This window comes from Somniosus microcephalus, chromosome 2 (genome assembly GCF_052327205.1).
Source record: "Somniosus microcephalus isolate GS21.2 chromosome 2, FLI_Smic_1.0, whole genome shotgun sequence".
Classification (NCBI taxonomy): domain Eukaryota; kingdom Metazoa; phylum Chordata; class Chondrichthyes; order Squaliformes; family Somniosidae; genus Somniosus; species Somniosus microcephalus.
In genome coordinates this window covers 255,596,379-255,615,872 of record NC_140988.1, presented here as the reverse complement: position 1 = coordinate 255,615,872, position 19,494 = coordinate 255,596,379, and the positions used below count along the sequence as shown (strand labels likewise).

Here is a 19,494-nt window from a genome sequence, read left to right as displayed (position 1 = left end):
CAGAGAACCCCGCTGGGTTGGAGGAGTCGAGTAGGAGGTCTGCGGGGGTCGGAGGGGCCTGAAAGTAAGATGTAGAGGTGAGTGATGGGTGCAAGTGTGGAGTGGTAAGTATGTAAGGTGAGTGTTAAGTGTTAAAAAATGTTCACTTACCTTAGTTTCTGCCTACAGCCTTCATCCGCTCTGGATCGGGAGTCCCGACATCTTCCTTGTAGATTTCACAGACTGGCTGTTGGATCCTCCGAACCAACAGTCATCTGAAATCTACAAAGTAGAAAGGTTTGATGAGTCCTGAACACAAGGGCTCATCAAACTACACAGAATGTCAGTGTTTGACAGCTTCACAGAGCTGTCAAACGCTGACATTTCTTCTTTCAAGAAGTCTTGACAGTGTCAATGACTTCCCCCTAATTGGCCTGCTGAGCTCGCAGGGCGGGCTTAACAAGGTCAATCAGGGGAAAACCCTGCTGGTTGGCCAGAAGATGATGGAGGCGGGACATAGATCCGACAAGCAGCAGTCCCGCCTCCAACTCGGCTCCATTCACAAAATCCAGCCCTTCGTCCTCAGTCTCCACCACAAACTCTGTTTCCTAGCCATCAACTCCATCCTTCTCTTTAGCAACTGTCTGAGGCTGAAGCAGAGTGTTCGCAACCTTGGTGTTCTATTTGACCCTGAGATGAGCTTCTGACCACATATCTGCACCATCACTAAGACCGCCTATTTCCACCTCCGTAACATCACCCCGTCTCCACCCTTGCCTCAGCTCATCTGCTGCTGAAACCCTCATCCATGCCTTTGTTACCTCTAGACTTGACTATTCCAACGCACTCCTGGCCAGACTCCCATCTTCCACTCTCTGTAAATTTGAGGTCATCCAAAACTCTGCTGCCCGTGTCCTACTCGCACCAAGTCATGTTCACCCCTCACCCCTCCGCTCACTGACCTACACTGGCTCCCGGCTAAGCAATGTGTCGATTTTAAAATTCTAATCCTTGATTTCAAATCCCTCCCTATCTCTGTAATCTCCTCCAGCAGTACAACCCTGCGAGATATCTGCGCTCCTCCAATTCTGGGCTCTTGCTCACCCACCGATTTTAATCGCTCCACCACTGGCGGCTGTGCTTTCAGCTGCCAAAGCCCTAAACTCTTGAGTTCCCTCCCTAGACCTCTCCACCGCTCTTTCCTACTTTAAGATGCTCCTTAAAACCTATCTCTTTGACCAAGCTTTTGGTCATCTGCCCTAATATCTCCTTATGTGGCTTGGCGTCAAATTTTGTTTGATAATGCTCCTGTGAAGTGCCTTCGTTTTACTATGTTAAAGGTGCTATATAAATACAAGTTGTTGTTGTAGACACCAGCAAGTGAATTTAAGGTTGCAATCTAACCTTGTGGTTCAAATGATCTTAATAAGCCGCTCAAGACTCTCTCATGCACTTTACAAAACGATCTGGAAGCTCAACTAGAATACAGACTTTTCACTCAGTCCATTATTCTAACTGTAATATTAAATTGACTAATTTCCTTTGAAACATAAAAGATATTACATTTCAATTTAACCAATAAACATTATTATGTTACACTTCAATGTTTATTTCTTTTATCAGTTCATTAAGATTGTTAATAAAATCACGGTATACCAACATTGTTTAAAATTGTGATTCTCTATTACCTTATGACGAAGGTACTGAATTTCATTAATTTGCGTGGTTTGGAAATAGTACACCACAGAAGACTCTATCCACTAACATCCGCATAATCTCCAGACGTGATAGATAGGGGCAAAAACTCACCAGAACCAAGGAACATGTGGAACAATTTTCCAGACTATATAGAACATAATCTTAATTTGGCTAAAAAGGTTCCTTTATTTGTTTTCAATCAAAACATACCTACATCTGGTTGTATGATTAAAAGTGAGACTAAAGGTAAAACACACAGCTGCACTATGAAAAGCTAAACCATTCGGGGCAGACTTTATACAGATTTATGCTACACAGTTCCTGAACCCTCCCCCACCCCCCACACACAATGTAACAGGTATGACTAATGTTACCAAAGGTCAGAACTCTACCAAAGGTCTATGAAGGTACTTTATGTGGCGCAAAATCCTAAAAGCAACATGTGGAACAAGCTATTCTGTGCAGGAGCTTCATCTGAAATGCAAATGAGGGGCTTTCGAGGCCCCAACGTATTTTCCAATCTTCAGGTGGAGGAATCCCAGCATTACCTCCATCTATTCTAGCTAAACTGCATGCAGCTGCTAAAGGGACACAAGTGTTTTATTAGGATTTTTGGTTGGATTTAAGCTAGCTTTAAGAAGCTTTTTTGGGGTTATTGTTATTAGACAAGCAGTCAAATGATTGTCTCCAACATCACCGAGAAATTAACTGTAAAGAAAATATTTCCTAAGAGTTCAGCAGAGCAGGAGGATCCTTAAGGAAGAAGGGATTTTTAAGTGTTTCCCATGATTCCATCATTGTCTCCACCCCAGGGAACGGCAGGGCATCTGACTCCAAGCTGCAGAATCTGGTGCTGTTTGGCAAGTCAATGTAAAATGAATGCTCTGGGTTCCTTTGAAAGTGCCCCAATAACAGCGTTTCATGCTTTAAGTGGTACAGGATGAAAGGCGGCATTTTCTGGCACTTTACTTTGCACCAGTGGAGGGAAACTTTCTGGGCAAAGTGGTAAGAAGTTAAATCTAATTTATTGCCATACAAGTGCTCAGTGCAAAAGTGATGAGTGTTCTTTACCCCAGTGCTCTGCCTCAACAGAAGTGCATGTTCTGAGTTCTACACCCACTCTTATGCACTTTCTCGGTGCTCTCTCAGTGACAGGAGTACATGTGGTGACTGACTGCTGGGTGTTCGTGGAAGCTTCTTGGAACTGAGGTGGTTCTGTGCCTCTTTGTGCTGGATCATGAGATGACTGTAACTGGTGCCGCCATGATGATGGCTGGCTGGTCCTGTCTGATCTTATCATTTTGGAGGGGTGGGTGACTAGATGAGCCAAAGTGGCTTTACTTGGAGAGCACAACAGTTTCAACTGCGCCTATTCCAGCTAAGTATCTCCTGCCAGGCTGTCCTTCAACATGTGTCTGACCTGCATAGGAGCAGGGCTCCCGACAGCTATGAGCATAGTGGAATCCTGCCTCGTGGCTCTCTCCATCGCATCAATCAGCAGGTTGAATTTGGACAAGAGAGCCTGCTACAGACTGGAGCCCAAAGCCTCTATGGCAGTAGTCTGAACACTCATGAGGGATACTCCAACAGGGTTTAGGATTTCTGTATTTGTTGTTCTGCTTCAATGCCCCTGTAGCTGCCACACGTTCCAGGCTGGACTGAAGTTCTTTTAAGCAGTTATACACACTGCCCAGGTCACCACCAGTCCTTGCCGGGTGCTTTGGACACTCTCAAATGATTATATAAAATGTTGATGCTCAGATAACAGCATTCTTTTATATGCAGGCCCTACCAGATGCAAATCCCTTGGCTCGTAAGCTGAGGAAGGTCCAGCCACCAGTTTCCTGCTCCTCCACTGCCACCAACCACCACCAGTCACTTGTGTTCTGTAATTATCTGGTTCTCCTTTCTCAAAATGACTATCCAAATCCTCTGGGATGGATTTTCCTGTGCTAGTGCTTGCAATGAGTGGAGTGAGTGACATAGGGTGCTGGCTTCTTGGGATGCACTGGGATCTGTAGTTTGTTCTTCTGGACACCTACAGAAACAGAGGAGGAACAGGTGTTACAATATTAGCTGCATAACAGTCCTTCATACATTACTTAGATTGCAATACACTGCATGATATAGTGTTATGTTTGAGTGTATGCCTGGGGCAGGAATAAGTGAGTGAGTGACTAGCAAGAGAAGAAAGAATACAAGAAAAATATTAACCCTCACAGATTTATGGCGATTAACAGAAGGACCAAAGGCGACATGAGGAAAAACTGTTTTATGCAACGAGTGGTTAGGATCTGGAATGCACTGCCTGAAAGGGTGATGGAGGCAGATTTAATCGTGACTTTCAAAAGGGAATTGGATAAGTACCCGAAGGAAAAAAAATTGCAGGGCTACGGGGAAAGGGCAGGGAAGTGGAACTAGCTGAAGTGATCTTGCAGAAAGCCGGCACGGGCTCGACAGGCCGAATGGCCTCCTTCTGTGCTTCGCTTGTTCCTTGTTATATCGTGGCCATGCATGGTAAGCATTCAAAGGGCTATAATGTAGCTTTAGTGGGAGGGAACACTTTGTATCACTTTGACTGGAGTCATACCTAGCACAAAGGAAGATGGTTGTGGTGGTTGGAGACCAATCAGCTCAGCCCCAGGACATTGCTGCAGGAGTTCCTCAGGGCAGTGTCCTAGACGCAACCATCTTCAGCTGCTTCATCAATGACCTTCCCTCCATCATAAGGTCAGAAGTGGGGATGATCCATTTGCAATTCCTCAGATAATGAAGCAGTCCGTGTGAGCATGCAGCAAAACCTGGACAACATTCAGGCTTGGGTTGATAATGGCAAGTAACATTCACGCCACACAAGTGCCAGGCAATGACCATCTCCAATAAGAGAGTATCTAACCAGCGCCCCTTGACATTCAATAGCATTACCATCGATGAATCCCCCACCATCAACATTCCGGGGGTCACCATTGACCAGAAACGTAACTGGACCAGCACATAAACACCGTGGCTACAAGAGCAGGTCAGAGGCTGGGTATTCTGCGGCGAGTGTCTCACCTCCTGACTCCCCAAAGCCTTTAACCACCTACAAGGCACAAGTCAGGAGTGTGATGGAATACTCTCCACTTGCCTGGATGAGTGCAGCGCCAACAACACTCAAGTAGCTCAACACCATCCAGGACAAAGCAGTCCACTTGATCAGCACCCCATTCACCACCTTAAACATTCACTCCCTCAACCACCAGTGCACCATGGCTGCAGTGTGTACCATCTATAAGATGCACTGCAGCAACTCGCCAAGGCTTCTTTGACAGCACCTCCCAAACCCAGGACAGCAGGTGCATGGGAACACCACCACCTCCAATTTCCCCTCCAAGTCACATACCAGCCTGACTTGGAAATATATCACTGTTCCTTCTTCGTCGCTGGGTCAAAATTCTGGAGCTCCCTACCTAAGAGCACTGTAGGAGTACCTTCACCACTAGGATTGCAGCGGTTCAAGATGGCAGCTCACCACCACCTTCTCAAGGACTATTAGGGATGGGCAATAAATGCTGGCATTGCCAGAGACGCCCACATCCCGTGAATGAATAAATTAAATAAAATACTTTACCCAGATACTTGGCATAAAGTAATGGTGGGTAGCCTTACCTTGGCTGATCTTGTCACATCTGCAAACTTAATTTGGAACCAATTCCTTTGGTTGACATAGAATTGAAACGGAGTGTCACCTCCTCACAGGCATTGGGGACTTCCCTCCTATGGGAAGGGTGATGTGGGAGTTTCAAACAGATCAACCCTGTTGGGTTTCGCTTCTAACAGCACCACCACTGCCGAGTCAGCAAATCTTGCTGTTCTAACATTGTCACAATTTCCAGTTGAGATAGTTTAGAAAAAATTATTTTGCATCAAAAATGCACTCCCTTATGAAAAGTTGCTGCAGGTCTCTAAATGCCTGCAGCAGCATCAGACATCCTCTAAATGCCTGCAGCAGCATCAGACATCCTCTAAATGCCTGCAGCAGCATCGGACATCCTCTAAATGCCTGCAGCAGCATCAATAATCTTGTTGACAAACAGCAAGACCAATCAATGACAGACTGCATGCTGGGAGCTGATTCTGACCGTGTAATGAGGAAGGTTCATTGGGCTGGCTGTGCAAGACTTGGGCAGACATCATGCCCAGGCTGCTATGTCCCTGTCACGAACATGTTCAGATCAGTAAACTGGCCTCATAAATTTTTAATATAAAACTATGGAATCAATTTGCAGTTGGACATGCATATAGCCTTATTGCCTACAGAAATAAGCTCTGTCCCAGCGATTTTATATTTAGATGGTTAGCTTTTTATTTAAATATTTAAATTCACTGCGAGTAGGGTTCAAATTTTCTTTGCATCTCATTTTGTGTAAGAGAGCCATCTGATCACTAGGGTAAGTTTTGGGCCAAATGGTCTGTTTCGGAAAGAAATATTAAAGACTGCCCCTGCCTGTGGGGAATGCACACAGCTGGAGTGCTGCTTTATTAAGGACAGGTCTCTAGCATTCTGTAGGCTTTTCCAATTTGGGAAAAAAAATGACCTTGAGCCTTTGGACAAGTATTAAAGACAGATCTGAGTATTCCTCAAAACCACGCTTCTTTCAGGGTTGGAAAAATCAGTGATTACCCCCCACCCCCAACGATTCTTCCAACTTGTGTAAAACCCCCACAGGAGCAGTAAGCTATTATTTATACAGGGTGGTATATCAGTTTCACATGTCAGCAGTACAGAATAAGTCGTTCTAACTCATGTCTGCTCAGGCTCCCGCTGGCTTATAATGGAAACTAACATTTTGGAACCAAAGTGTTTTTCCTGGTTTGATGATCTGTAGTTTCTCCAGTGATCAAAACCAATGGAAGTATGAGTGCAAGAGTCAGAGCCTGGATGCCTTGGACAAGCAGCATTATTTTTACAAATGAACTGCTATCAGTAATTAATTAGAAAAAGACCAAATATGAGCTTCACAAATCATTTATCCTCCACAAAATACACAACAAAAAATATAAGAAGAAATATTGATGCAGTTTTGGTGCATTGGAGATGTCCCATGATCTTTTCCCAGCCCCAGAACCAGATCCTAAGTTAATTAATTGGCTCTGTTTAAACATGGTAGCAATGTGAAGGATGAATCAAAACCAACATGAGCCAATCAGCTCAAACTCCCGTGGACGCATTTGCTCCACGTGGAAATAAATGACCACCATTTTTAAACGGTTATATCGCTATCTTTAACTGAAAAAGCCAATGCAACAAAATAAGGAAAAACTAAATGGAGAAAAATGAAGAGTTCATCAGCTGGTTTGCACTCATTTACAAATCTGTGCTTACTTTAGACTTGGATCGGCAAACCTCAAAGAAAGCATTTATTTTAAAATCAAGCACATTTCCATTACGTTCAGCAAAACCTATATGAAAACCTTTCAGCGAGCTGCAAGTCCAATAATATCAATTAATTGTATATTTATTTGTGGGGACAAATAGTGGTTACTTTCTTTATAAATTTGGTAATCTAATTTGCTGTGCTACTAGGCACTTACTCCAAAAAGCTGGTGATATAATCTCTGCTGCACGTAGACCAGGAGAACGGATTGGTGTTGGCAGTAATGTGAGCTGCCATGAGCTTTGCTGCTTCATGACCTTTCGTCCCACAGGAGTTTCCAATTCCATCATGGTTCATGCCGAAACTGTCAAGAAAGAAGTACTGTATTAGCTCAATGTGCAACCAGACAACTATCTATCATGGCACCATCTAACATTCAAAGCACTGAGTGTCTTGACACACAGCATTACTCTCAGTACAGGGAGGTTTTCAAAACCCCATACGCGTTTAGAGATGTGACTCCTCTTGCTTAAGTACGTTGATGTACATTTATTCTCAAAACGTTTTCTATGTCAGTCTTCTTTCATATTGAAACACTCAGCTGATGTGGTCTTTAACAGACTTTCTGGGGTTTTTTACTCCTTCACAACTAAAGTAGTCTTTAGTGTAAATTCTGAGATACACAGATGATCTATAACGAGTAGCAGAAAAATAGCTCATTCCATGATGAGGAACATCTCTCAAGTGATATTGAGTATATATTACTATTGTACACATGTCTACCATACATGTCATTTAAATTTTTTTTATAACGTCTACTTTAATACCCCCTACCCAACCTGAGACTTTCAAATGAAGCACTCTCTTTCGAGCTGAGGCATTTGGAAGAGAATAGTTCACAGGCATAAACATAAAGGGGGAGAAATTGAGTATAGCCACGTTTGGGGCACCAGCCTCGCCAGGGCGCTAAAAGTAGTGCCCCGGAAACATTCGCGCCCCCGTACCGGAAATTGAGTGGTTGCGCCCCAAAGGGAAGCGCGGCGCTACTGGAGGCGCCTCGCATCCCTCTTGGGGCGCTGCGAGTGAATATCGTGGCGCTACGTGCCACAGCGCCACACGCTGCGGCACGTCGTGCTGCGGTATTGCAGGCCTTCCTCCCCTTCTTAAAGGGGAGGGGCCTTGTGCAGCACGATCTGGGGCCCAGCTGGGCCCCCGAGGATCGGGAGTGCAGGCAAAAGAGCCCGGCACCGAGGAGAAGTGCCGGGCTCTTGGAGCGCAGCTGGCACTCCGCGGGGGGGGGTTCAGGAGGCCGGGGACGGGAGCGCAGGCAGGTGCTGGCAGGTGGCCAACAACAAAAATGGCCGGCCCGCACCTCGCCTTTAATTTGCGCCTCCCCGGCTGCAGGTAGGCCCCCCTGAACCCTTCGGACATAGCGTCTGGCTGTAAATCAGGGGGCGCTGCCAAATATCGCGGAGGGGGCGTCAGCGGGGCGCTGCGCACACCGATGACATCATCGGCAGCGGCGCAGCGCTAACGGTTAGCGCTACCACTAACGTCCCACGGAATTTAACGGGAGGCGTGGGCAGTGCCGCGCCCGGGCGCCAGTTGGCTTGCGACCCACTTAGCGCCCTCTTAAGATGCTAACGGGTGGCGCAACCTACTGAATTTCTCCCCCAAAGGGTTAGAAATTGGTATGCAGTTTCAAAGTGAAAAATGGGTGCATTGCACACAAATTTAGCAGTGGGCAGCCTGTGCCCAATCTGCGCAGGCGTTCAGCAAACTGCTAATTTCAAAGGGCTCATTTTTTTAGGCACCCAGGTGGCCGCCTAAATCAGTCGCTAGGCCCCTTGCATTTGTAAATGAGGGGCCTAATACGCGTTGAAGTGCCCCTTAGTTCATGATAAGTGCAGCAGACGATAGTCCTGTCCTGCTCAGTTTATTCAAATCATTTTTTTTTAAAAGCTTCCTGTGGAGCCAGTAGAAACAGGAGTGCTTACACAGTGCCACAGTCATGGTAATCGGTCCCCCGCTCCACCGAAACCCACTCCAGCCGCCCTCCCAGGACTTGCCTGAGGGCTGCTGCCAGCAAGGCGGGCGGCTCATAATTGATTTTTCCCATCGGGTGAGCTACCAGTGGAGACGTGACAGGCCCCAGCAGCTCGCCCCAAATATGTAGATGAGACCTGAGGACCAATTCTTGGCTATCCTTGGGCCTCTCAGTTCAGGGCGCACTTCCTCTAGACTGGAATCTACCCTAATTAGTATATATTAAGCCTTTTTTTTTAAAACAACAAAAAAAGAGCTCACCCAATCCTGTTGCAGCACTATAGCTAAAGTTTTACAATGAAGCGATCTGGCTACTAAAATTACTGTAGAATCTGAGCAAATCAATTGCCTAGACACACAAGAGAGGCATTACCCAGTACACTAGGAAGCCTGGCAGTGACTTAGTGATCTAGGTATCTAGAGCGATAGGATCCTCACATTTAGGAAAACTGTGAATGATACTGCACCATGAAGATTTAATTAGATTGATCTGGCTGCTGCCATTGGTCTGGAATTCGCTGCAGTGGTGACATTGGCAACAAACACCATAAATTAGACCACGATGCTCCCTGATCCTCCAGTGGCGAATGTACACCAACATTTGCTAGGGAACTCGTTTGAAAAGGTCGCAGCAAGTCAGAAGCAGTGCAGTTAGTATCCAATATAGATCCAAGGTGGCAGGGATCGTGTCCCCTTGTGTAAATAGTCATTATGGGAAGCGGCCATTTAGGAACATTTAAGAAGTTGTTCCCCTAGCCACATACAATCAAATATTACTATGGACCATGAATATTAATCATTTCATTGTTTAAAAACCATTAGTGGATTTTTACTAAAGCTACTCAGATAATTCAATATGTGGATTCAATAGTTTCTTCTCACAGGTAGTCCATTAATTTTATAAATTAAAATGGGCAACAGGGATTAAACAATATTTGAGATGATTTTATTTTAATAAAAAGTGGAGTTGATGTCGAAGATCAGCCATGATCTTATTGAATGGCGGAGCAGGCTCAAGGGGCCGTATGGCTTACTCCTGCTCCTAATTCTTATGTTCTTATGTTAATAACAAAGAGGGCAAACCTCAACAGGTAGTAGTATCTACTGAATCTATATTTTTTTTGAAAGGAAACAGGAGTATAAATGCAGGAGTTGCTGTGATTCTCACCTGTAAATGTTTTATGTGGCACCAAGAGGACTTTCACATCATAAATTATTGTTAAGCTAATATCCATGGGGTGATTTAGAACCCTTTTGCTGATACAGCGTGACATTCTGATGCCATGAAATCCATTTGCTTAATGAGACTTAAATTTTAACTAGCAAATGCTCAACTGATCAACAGTGAGCGCTTTAAAGTTTATTATAAAATTAATCTCTTCTTCAGAGTGATTACTTACAGATTATGAGCACAATGGCTCTGCTCTGTGACCCACCCGCCCCCGCTCTGTGACACACCGCCCCCGCTCTGTGACACACCGCCCCCGCTCTGTGACCCGCCGCCCCCGCTCTGTGACCCGCCGCCCCCGCTCTGTGACCCGCCGCCCCCGCTCTGTGACCCGCCGCCCCCGCTCTGTGACCCGCCGCCCCCGCTCTGTGACCCGCCGCCCCCGCTCTGTGACCCGCCGCCCCCGCTCTGTGACCCGCCGCCCCCGCTCTGTGACCCGCCGCCCCCGCTCTGGGACCCGCCGCCCCCGCTCTGGGACCCGCCGCCCCCGCTCTGTGACCCGCCGCCTCCGCTCTGTGACCCGCCGCCTCCGCTCTGTGACCCACCGCCCCCGCTCTGTGACCCACCGCCCCCGCTCTGTGACCCACCGCCCCCTCTCTGTGACCCACCGCCCCCTCTCTGTGACCCACCGCCTCCGCTCTGTGACCCACCGCCCCCGCTCTGTGACCCACCGCCCCCGCTCTGTGACCCACCGTCCCCGCTCTGTGACCCACCACCCCCGCTCTGTGACTCAACCGCCCCCGCTCTGTGACTCACCGTCCCCGCTATGTGACCCAACCGCCCCCGCTCTGTGACCCAACCGCCCCCGCTCTGTGACTCACCGCCCCCGCTCTGTGACCCACCGCCCCCGCTCTGTGACTCACCGCCCCCGCTCTCTGACCCACCGTCTCCGCTCTGTGACCCACTGCCCCCGCTCTGTGACGCACCCGCCTCTGCTCTCTGATCCACCCGCCCCCGCTCTGTGACCCAACCGCTCCTGCTCTGTGACCCAACCGCCCCCGCTCTGTGACTCACCGCCCCCGCTCTGTGACCCACCGCCCCCGCTATGTGACCCAACCGCCCCCGCTCTGTGACCCAACCGCCCCCGCTCTGTGACTCACCGCCCCCGCTCTGTGACCCACCGCCCCCACTCTATGACCCGCCGCCCCCGCTCTGTGACCCGCCGCCCCCGCTCTGGGACCCGCCGCCCCCGCTCTGTGACCCGCCGCCTCCGCTCTGTGACCCACCGCCTCCGCTCTGTGACCCACCGCCCCCGCTCTGTGACCCACCGCCCCCGCTCTGTGACCCACCGCCCCCGCTCTCTGACCCACCGTCTCCGCTCTGTGACCCACTGCCCCCGCTCTGTGACGCACCCGCCTCTGCTCTCTGACCCACCCGCCCCCGCTCTGTGACCCAACCGCTCCCGCTCTGTGACCCAACCGCCCCCGCTCTGTGACTCACCGCCCCCGCTCTGTGACCCACCGCCCCCGCTATGTGACCCAACCGCCCCCGCTCTGTGACCCAACCGCCCCCGCTCTGTGACTCACCGCCCCCGCTCTGTGACCCACCGCCCCCACTCTATGACTCACCGCCCCCGCTCTCTGACCCACCCGCCCCCGCTCTGTGACCCACCGCCCCCGCTCTGTGACCCACCGCCCCCGCTCTGTGACCCACCGCCCCCACTCTGTGACCCACCACCTCCGCTCTGGGACCCACCGCCCCCGCTCTGTGACCCACCTGCCTCCGCTCTGTGACCCACCGCCCCTACTCTGTGACCCACCGCCCCCGCTCTGTGACCCACTGCCCCCACTCTGTGACCCACTGCCCCCACTCTGTGACCCTCCCGCCCCATTGTGTAATGGTCTAACTGTCAACTGTGCTGTGGGGGAGGGTTTAAACTAAAATGGCAGGGGGTTGGGAACCTGAGCATGGAGACAGAGGAAAGGGAAGCAAGGATAAAAGCAAAAGATAGGAAGGAGAAAAACAAAAGTGGCAGTCAGAGAAATCAACGGTTTAAATCAAACATGGCCACAGTAAATAATAATTCTAATAGGTCTAAGAGCATTAAAAAAACAAGCCTGAAGGCTTTGTGTCTTAATGAGAGGAGCATTTATAATAGGGTGGATGAATTGGCTGTGCAAATAGAGGTAAATGAATACGATTTGGTTGGGATTATGGAAACGTGGCTCAAGGATAGCCAAGACTGGGAACTCAACATCCAGGGGTATTCGATATTCAGGAAAGATAGGCAAAAAGGAAAGGGAGGTGGGGTAGCATTACTGGTTAAAGAAGGGATTAACACAATTGTAATGAAGGATATTAGCTCTGATGATGTGGAATCTGTATGGGTAGAATTGAGAAATACTTAGGGGAAAAAAACGTTAGTGGGAGTGGTATATAGACCTCCAAACAGTAAGGCGGAGGTTGGGGATGGCATTAAAAGGGAAATTAAAGAAACGTGCAATAAGGGCACAGCAGTCATCATGGGTGACTTTAATCTACATATAGATTGGGCCAACCAAATTAGTAACAATACTGTGGAGGAGGAATTCCTGGAGTGTTTACGGGATGGTTTCCTGGACCAATATGTCGAGGAACCAACCAGAGATCAGGCCATCATAGACTGGGTGTTATGTAACGAGAAAGGATTCATTAGCAATCTTGTTGTACGAGGCCCCTTGGGTCGGAGCGATCATAATATGCTCGAATTCTTCATTAAGATGGAGAATGAAGTAGTTGACTCAGAGACTAGGGTCTTCAATTTAAATAAAGGAAACTACGATGGTCTGAGGAGCGAGTTGGGTAGGATTGATTGGTAAATGGCACTCAAAGGTTTGACGGTGGATAGGCAATGGCAAACATTCAAAGACCGAATGGATGAGCTACAGAATTTGTTCATCCCAGTTTGGCATAAAAATAAAACAAAAAAGGTGACTCAACTGTGGTTAACAAGGGAAATTAGGGATAGCATAAGATCCAAGGAGAGGACATATAAATTGGCCAGAAAAAGCAATAATCCTGAGGATTGGGAGCAGTTTAGGATTCAACAAAGGAGGACAAAGGGATTAATTAAGAAAGGGAAAATAGAATATGAGAGTAAGCTTGCTGGGAACATAAAAACTGACTGTAAAAGCTTTTATAGATATGTGAAGAGAAAAAGATTGGTGAAGTCAAGCGTAGGTCCCTTGCAGTCAGAATCAGGGGAATTTATAATGGGGAACAAAGAAATGGCTGACCAACTAAATACATATTTTGGTTCTGTCTTCACAAAGGAGGACACAAATAACCTCCCAGAGATGCTGGGGAACATAGGGTCTGATGAAAGGGTGGAACTGAAAGAAATCAGTATTTGTAGGGAAATGGTGTTAGGAAAATTGATGGGACTGAAGGCTGATAAATCCCCAGGGCCTGATAATCTACATCCCAGGGTACTTAAGGAAGTGGCCCTAGAAATAGTAGATGCATTGCTGGTCATCTTTCAGAACTCGATAGACTCTGGAGCAGTACCCATGGATTGGAGGGTAGCCAATGTTACCCCACTATTCAAAAAAGGTGGTAGAGAAAAAGCGGGGAGCTATAGACCGGTAAGCCTGACATCGGTAGTGGGGAAAATGCTAGAGTCCATTATAAAAGATGTAATAGCAGAGCACTTGGAAAGCAGTGACAGGATCGGACAAAGTCAACATGGATTTACAAAAGGTAAATCATGCTTGACTAATCTGGAATTTTTTGAGGATGTAACTGGTAAAATAGATAAGGGAGAACCAGTGGATGTGGTGTATTTGGACTTTCAGAAGGCTTTCGATAAGGTCCTACATAAGAGATTAGCATGCAAAATTAAGGCACATGGGATTGGGGGCAAGGTATTGACCTGGATAGAGAACTGGTTGGCGGACAGAAAGCAAAGAGTTGGAATAAGCGATCGTTTTCCGAGTGGCAGGCAGTGACTAGTGGGGTACCGCAAGGATCGGTCCTAGGACCCCAGCTGTTCCCAATATATATTAATGATCTGGACGAGGAAATTGGATGTAATATCTCCAAATTTGCAGACAACACAAAGCTGGCTGGGAGGGTATGCTGTGAGGAGGATGTCATGCAACTCCAGTACGATTTGGACAGGTTGGGTGATTGGGCAGAAACATGGCAAATGCACTATAATGTGGATAAATGTGAGGTTATCCACTTTGGTGGCAAAAACAGGAAAGCAGTTTATTATTTGAATGGCAATAGATTGGGAGATGGGGAAGTGCAAAGAGACCTGGGTGTTCTTGTGCACCAGTCGCTGAAGGTAAGCATGCAGGTGCAGCAGGCGGTTAAGAAGGCAAATGGTATGTTGGCCTTCGTAGCAAGAGGGTTCGAGTACAGGAACAAGGATGTCTTGCTACAGTTGTACAGGGCCTTGGTGAGACCGCACCTTGAGTATTGTGTGCAGTTTTGATCGTCTTACCTGAGGAAGGATGTTCTTGCCATGGAAGGAGTGCAGCGAAGATTCACCAGGCTGATACCTGGGATGGCAGGAATGACGTATGAGGAGAGATTGTGTCGATTGGGCTTGTACTCGCTGGAGTTTAGAAGATTGAGAGGGGATCTCATCGAAACCTATAAAATTCTGTCAGGTCTGGACGGACTAGATGCAGGAAGGATGTTTCTGATGGCCGGGGAGTCCAGAACCAGGGGTCATAGTCTAAGGATAAGGGGTAAGCCATTTAGGACTGAAATGAGGAGGAATTTCTTCACCCAGAGAGTGGTGAGCCTGTGGAATTCTCTGTCACAGAGGGCGGTGGAGGCCAGTTCATTAAATATATTTAAGAAAGAGTTGGATATATTTCTTAAGGCTAAAGGGATCAAGGGATATGGAGAGAAGGCAGGGACAGGGTACTGAATTTGGATGATCAGCCATGATCTCATTGAATGGCGGAGCAGGCTCGAAGGGCCGAATGGCCTACTCCTGCTCCTATATTCTATGTTTCTGTGTAACAACAATCAAAGTAGTTTTAATTCAGCAAAATTGCGATCACCATTGATTTTGATGGTTGAGCTGGGGCGGGGGGGTGCGGTGTCAATGAGGGACAGAGCTATTATTGACTTTCGGCAAAGTGGTTTAAGAGTCCCAGGAAATTATGGGTGATGCAAGTAATGGCACATCACTCATACCATAACTTCCAAGAATATCGGCACCATAATAATGGCATATGCCCTAAATGCGCCATTACTATGGCAAAAATTTTCAGGAAAATTCAGTCCGATATATTGTTTATTTCCATTTAAACCTCTGTCATTTCCTGCTGTTGCTGCTACCTCTACCACTTCTTTATTTTAGTGGGTGTGAGGTCATTCCTATTATCTTAATACATCACATAACTTCAGGAGGATTAATTAAGTCATGGACAATTTAAACAAAACTTCTGGATTTTATTTTGTAATGACAACCCAGGATCAGTGTCATAGGATTCTGGTTCCCCACTGGTTTTGCGGACATGCTCAGGGTTTAGAGAGCAGGAGCATCATAGCAGGGGTGACATCAGCAGCTACAATGCCATAGTGTTAGACTCTCAACTAGGAGAAACGAGCTTGATTTCCCATTTTAAATGACATTCTCACTCGAGCTACTCCCAGGGATGAGTCTCTGCAGTCCTGAACAAGTTGTAAGGACATAAGATAGCATGGAGTGAGGAAAGAACATCTGGGCCATCAAGCACCTTCCTTCCACAGATCTTAAAACAAAAGCTAAATACTGTGGATGCTGGAAATCTGAAATAAAAACATAAAAGTGCTGGAAATATTCAGCAGGTCAGGCAGCACCTATGGAGAGAGAAATAGAGTTAACGTTTCAGATCGATGACCTTTCATCAGAACTGGAAGAAGTTAGAGATTTAACAGTTTATAAGCAAGTACAGAGCCAAGAATTCTGCCTGACCTGTTGAATGTTTCCAGCATTTTCTTTCCTCCCAACCTTTTCCCCCGGCTCTGTACTTGCTTACAAACCATTAAATCTCTAACTTCTTCCAGTTCTGAAGAAAGGTCATCGACCTGAAACATTAACTCTGTTTCTCTCTCCAAAGATGCTGCCTGACATAAGAACATAAGAAGTAAGAGCAGGGGTAGGCCATATGGCCCCTCGAGCCTGCTCCGCCATTCAGTAAGATCATGGCTGATCATCAACATCACCTCGACTTTCCCGCCCGATCTCCAAATCCCTTGATTCCCCTAGAGTCCAAAAATCTATCTCTCTCAGCCTTGTATATACTCAAAGACTCAGCATTCACAGCCCTCTGGGGCAGAGAATTCTAAAGATTCACAACCCTCTGAGTAAAGAAATTCTTCCTCATCTCAGTCTTAAATGGCCTACCCCTTATCCTGAGACTATGCCCCCTAGTTCTAGACACTCTAGCCAAGGGAAACAACCTCTCAGCATCTACCCTGTCAATCCCCCTCAGAATCTTACAAAAAGAAAATACTGCAGATGCTGGAAATCTGAAATAAAAACAGAAAATGCTGGAGATACTCAGCAGGTCAGACAGCATCTGTGAAGAGAGAAACAGAGTTAACGTTTCAGGTCGATGACCTTTCGTCAGAACTGGAAAAAAGCAGAAAATGGAACAGATTTTTAAGCAAGTGCAGGGGCTGGGAAAGGGGGGAGGGGATGAAAGAACAAAAGGGAAGGTCTGTGATAGGATGGAAGGCAGGAGAGATTAAGAGACATTAAGAGATATTCAAGGCAAAAGGAGATGGTAAAGGGACAGGTTAAGAAACAAAGGATGGCTCTAGATGAAGTGTAAATTGTGCTGGCAGAATGAAAGACAGCTGCCATGTGGGAGTGAAGAAAAAAAGACACAGAAAAAAAAAGTGTGGATGAAAAATATATATATGATGATAGAGGCCGAGGTTATGATCTGAAATTGTTGAACTCTATCCAGAAGGCTGTAAAGTGCCTTTTAGTAAAGTTCCCTTCAGAATCTTGTAAGTTTCAATGCAATCTCATCTCATTCTTCTAAACTCCAGAGAGTACAGGCCCATTCTACTCAATCTCTTATCATAGGACAGCCCTCTAATCCCAGGGATCAATCTAGTGAACCTTTGTTGCACCGCCTCCAAGGCAAGTATGTCCTTCCTTCGATAAGGAGACCAAAACTGTGCACAGTACTCCAGGTGTGGTCTCACCAAGGCCCTGTACAATTGTAGCAAGACTTCCTTACACTTATACTCCAACCCCCTTGCAATAAAGGCCAACATGCCATTTGCCTTCCTTATTGCTTGCTGTACCTGCATGCTAGCTTTCTGTGTTTCTTGCACGAGGACACCCAAATCTCTCTGAACACCAACATTTGAAAGCTCCTCACCATTTAAAAAATATTCTGTTTTTCTATTCTTCCTACCAAAGTGAATAACCTCACATTTCCCCACATTATACTCCATCTGCCACCATACTGCCCACTCACTTAGTCTGTCTATGCCCCTTTGCAGACTCTTTGGCTGTGATTTTATCGGCACTGAGAGGGCAGATTTGGAGGCAGGTCAAAGGTTAAAATCATGTTGATTGACAGCGGGGTCCGATCCCGCCGTCAACCCGCCTCCTAACAATTTTCCCAAGTGTCGGCTCCCCGATTTGCACATGGACCCGACACCTAGTGGTGGGAAGAGAATTAAAACCACTTACCTGCTTATTAACAGGTAATTGAGAGTTGTTAACAGGCTATTTTTTAATTTTGCTGCTTCTGCCTCGGGCTTCTCGATGTCCGAACACCACGCCAGGTAAGTATGGCATGTTGGGAGTCTGCTGTAATGTTACTGCATTAATGACAGCTGCAAAAGTAGTGTGAAGGATCCAATGGTGCACTGGTGAGTCTCAGAGGTAAGAAAATGTTGGGAAAATCATTTTTAATGCATTTACACATTTCTTTAGGTAACAAGTTTTGAAAATGATGTCTAATGCCACCTCATTGGAAGAACCTCTCTCACCAGTGACAGATTGCTCCTGTCACCTCACCTGCAGCTGCCATCTGTTTCAACCTATGGAGGGAGTCACTGGAGAGCCTGGGTGCAAGAGCTCACCTTTGTACAGTGATTGTCAGTGTTTGCAGCGCCTCAATGCCGTCAAACACTGCGAAATGAGCTGTCAAAAAAAAATTGTGCAAGGTCCCTTTAAGAAAACCGGCAGATGACGCGTCATCAAATGACGTCATCTGACCGGCTTCCTCTTAATTGGCCGGCAAGCCCGCAGGGTGGGCTTAAAAAGGTCAATCAACGTAAAATCACGTCCGTGGGTCGGATGTAGTTGGGGGCAGGACTGGAAGCCGGAAACCACCTGACCCGCTCCCAACCCACATCCATTGACAAAATCGCAGCCTCTGTGTTCTCCTCACAGCTTACTGTCCCACCTAGCTTTGTATCATCAGCAAACTTGGATACATTACACTCAGTCCCTTCATCTAGGCCATTAATATAGATTGCAAATAGCTGAGGCCGCAACACTGATCCTGCCAGCCTGAAAATGATCCATTTATCCCTACTCTCTGTTTTCTGTCCGTTAACCAATCCTCTATCCATGCTACTATATTACCCCTAATCTTGTGTAATAATCTTTTATGTGGCACTTTATCGAATGCCTTTTGGAAATCCAAATATACTACATCCACTGGTTCCCCTTTATCTACCCTGCTAGTTACATCCTCAAAAAACTCTAATAAATTTGTCAAACACGATTTCCCTTTAATAAAACCATTTTGGCTCTGCCTAATCATGTTATGATTTTCTAAGTGACTTGAAACCACTTCCTTAACAATGGATTCCAGCATTTTCCCGACGACTGATATCAGGCTAACTGGCCTGTAGTTCCCTGTTTTTTCTCTCCCTCCTTTCTTGAATAGTGGTGTTACATTTGCGACCTTCCAACCTGCTGGGACCACTCCAGAATCTAGGGAATTTTGGAAGATCAAAACCAATGCATCCACTATCTCTTCAGCCACCTCTTTTAGAACCCTAGGATGTAGGTCATCAGGTCCAGGGGATTTGTCGGCTTTTAGTCCCATTAGTTTCTCTAGTACTTTTCCTCTACTTATATTAATTACATTAAGTTCCTCACCCTCATTAGACCCTTGGTTCCCACCATTTTTGGTATGCTTTTTGTGTCTTCTACTGTGAAGACAGATATAAAATATTTGTTTAACGTTTCTGCCATTTCCTTATTCCCCATAATAATTTCTCCTG

The 19,494-nt window shown here is 46.7% G+C and overlaps 1 protein-coding gene across 2 annotated transcripts in view; it reads right to left on the bottom strand.

The window, feature by feature from the left end:
* Positions 1–19,494, bottom strand: part of adamts6 (ADAM metallopeptidase with thrombospondin type 1 motif, 6) — a 388,783-nt gene that overhangs the window by 165,174 nt on the left and 204,115 nt on the right. For both annotated transcript variants that reach the window (XM_085971193.1, XM_085971201.1), the window contains one exon: positions 7,252–7,398. In XM_085971193.1, coding sequence (XP_085827319.1) covers positions 7,252–7,398 — 147 coding nt within the window. The remainder of the gene's footprint in view (positions 1–7,251; positions 7,399–19,494) is intronic.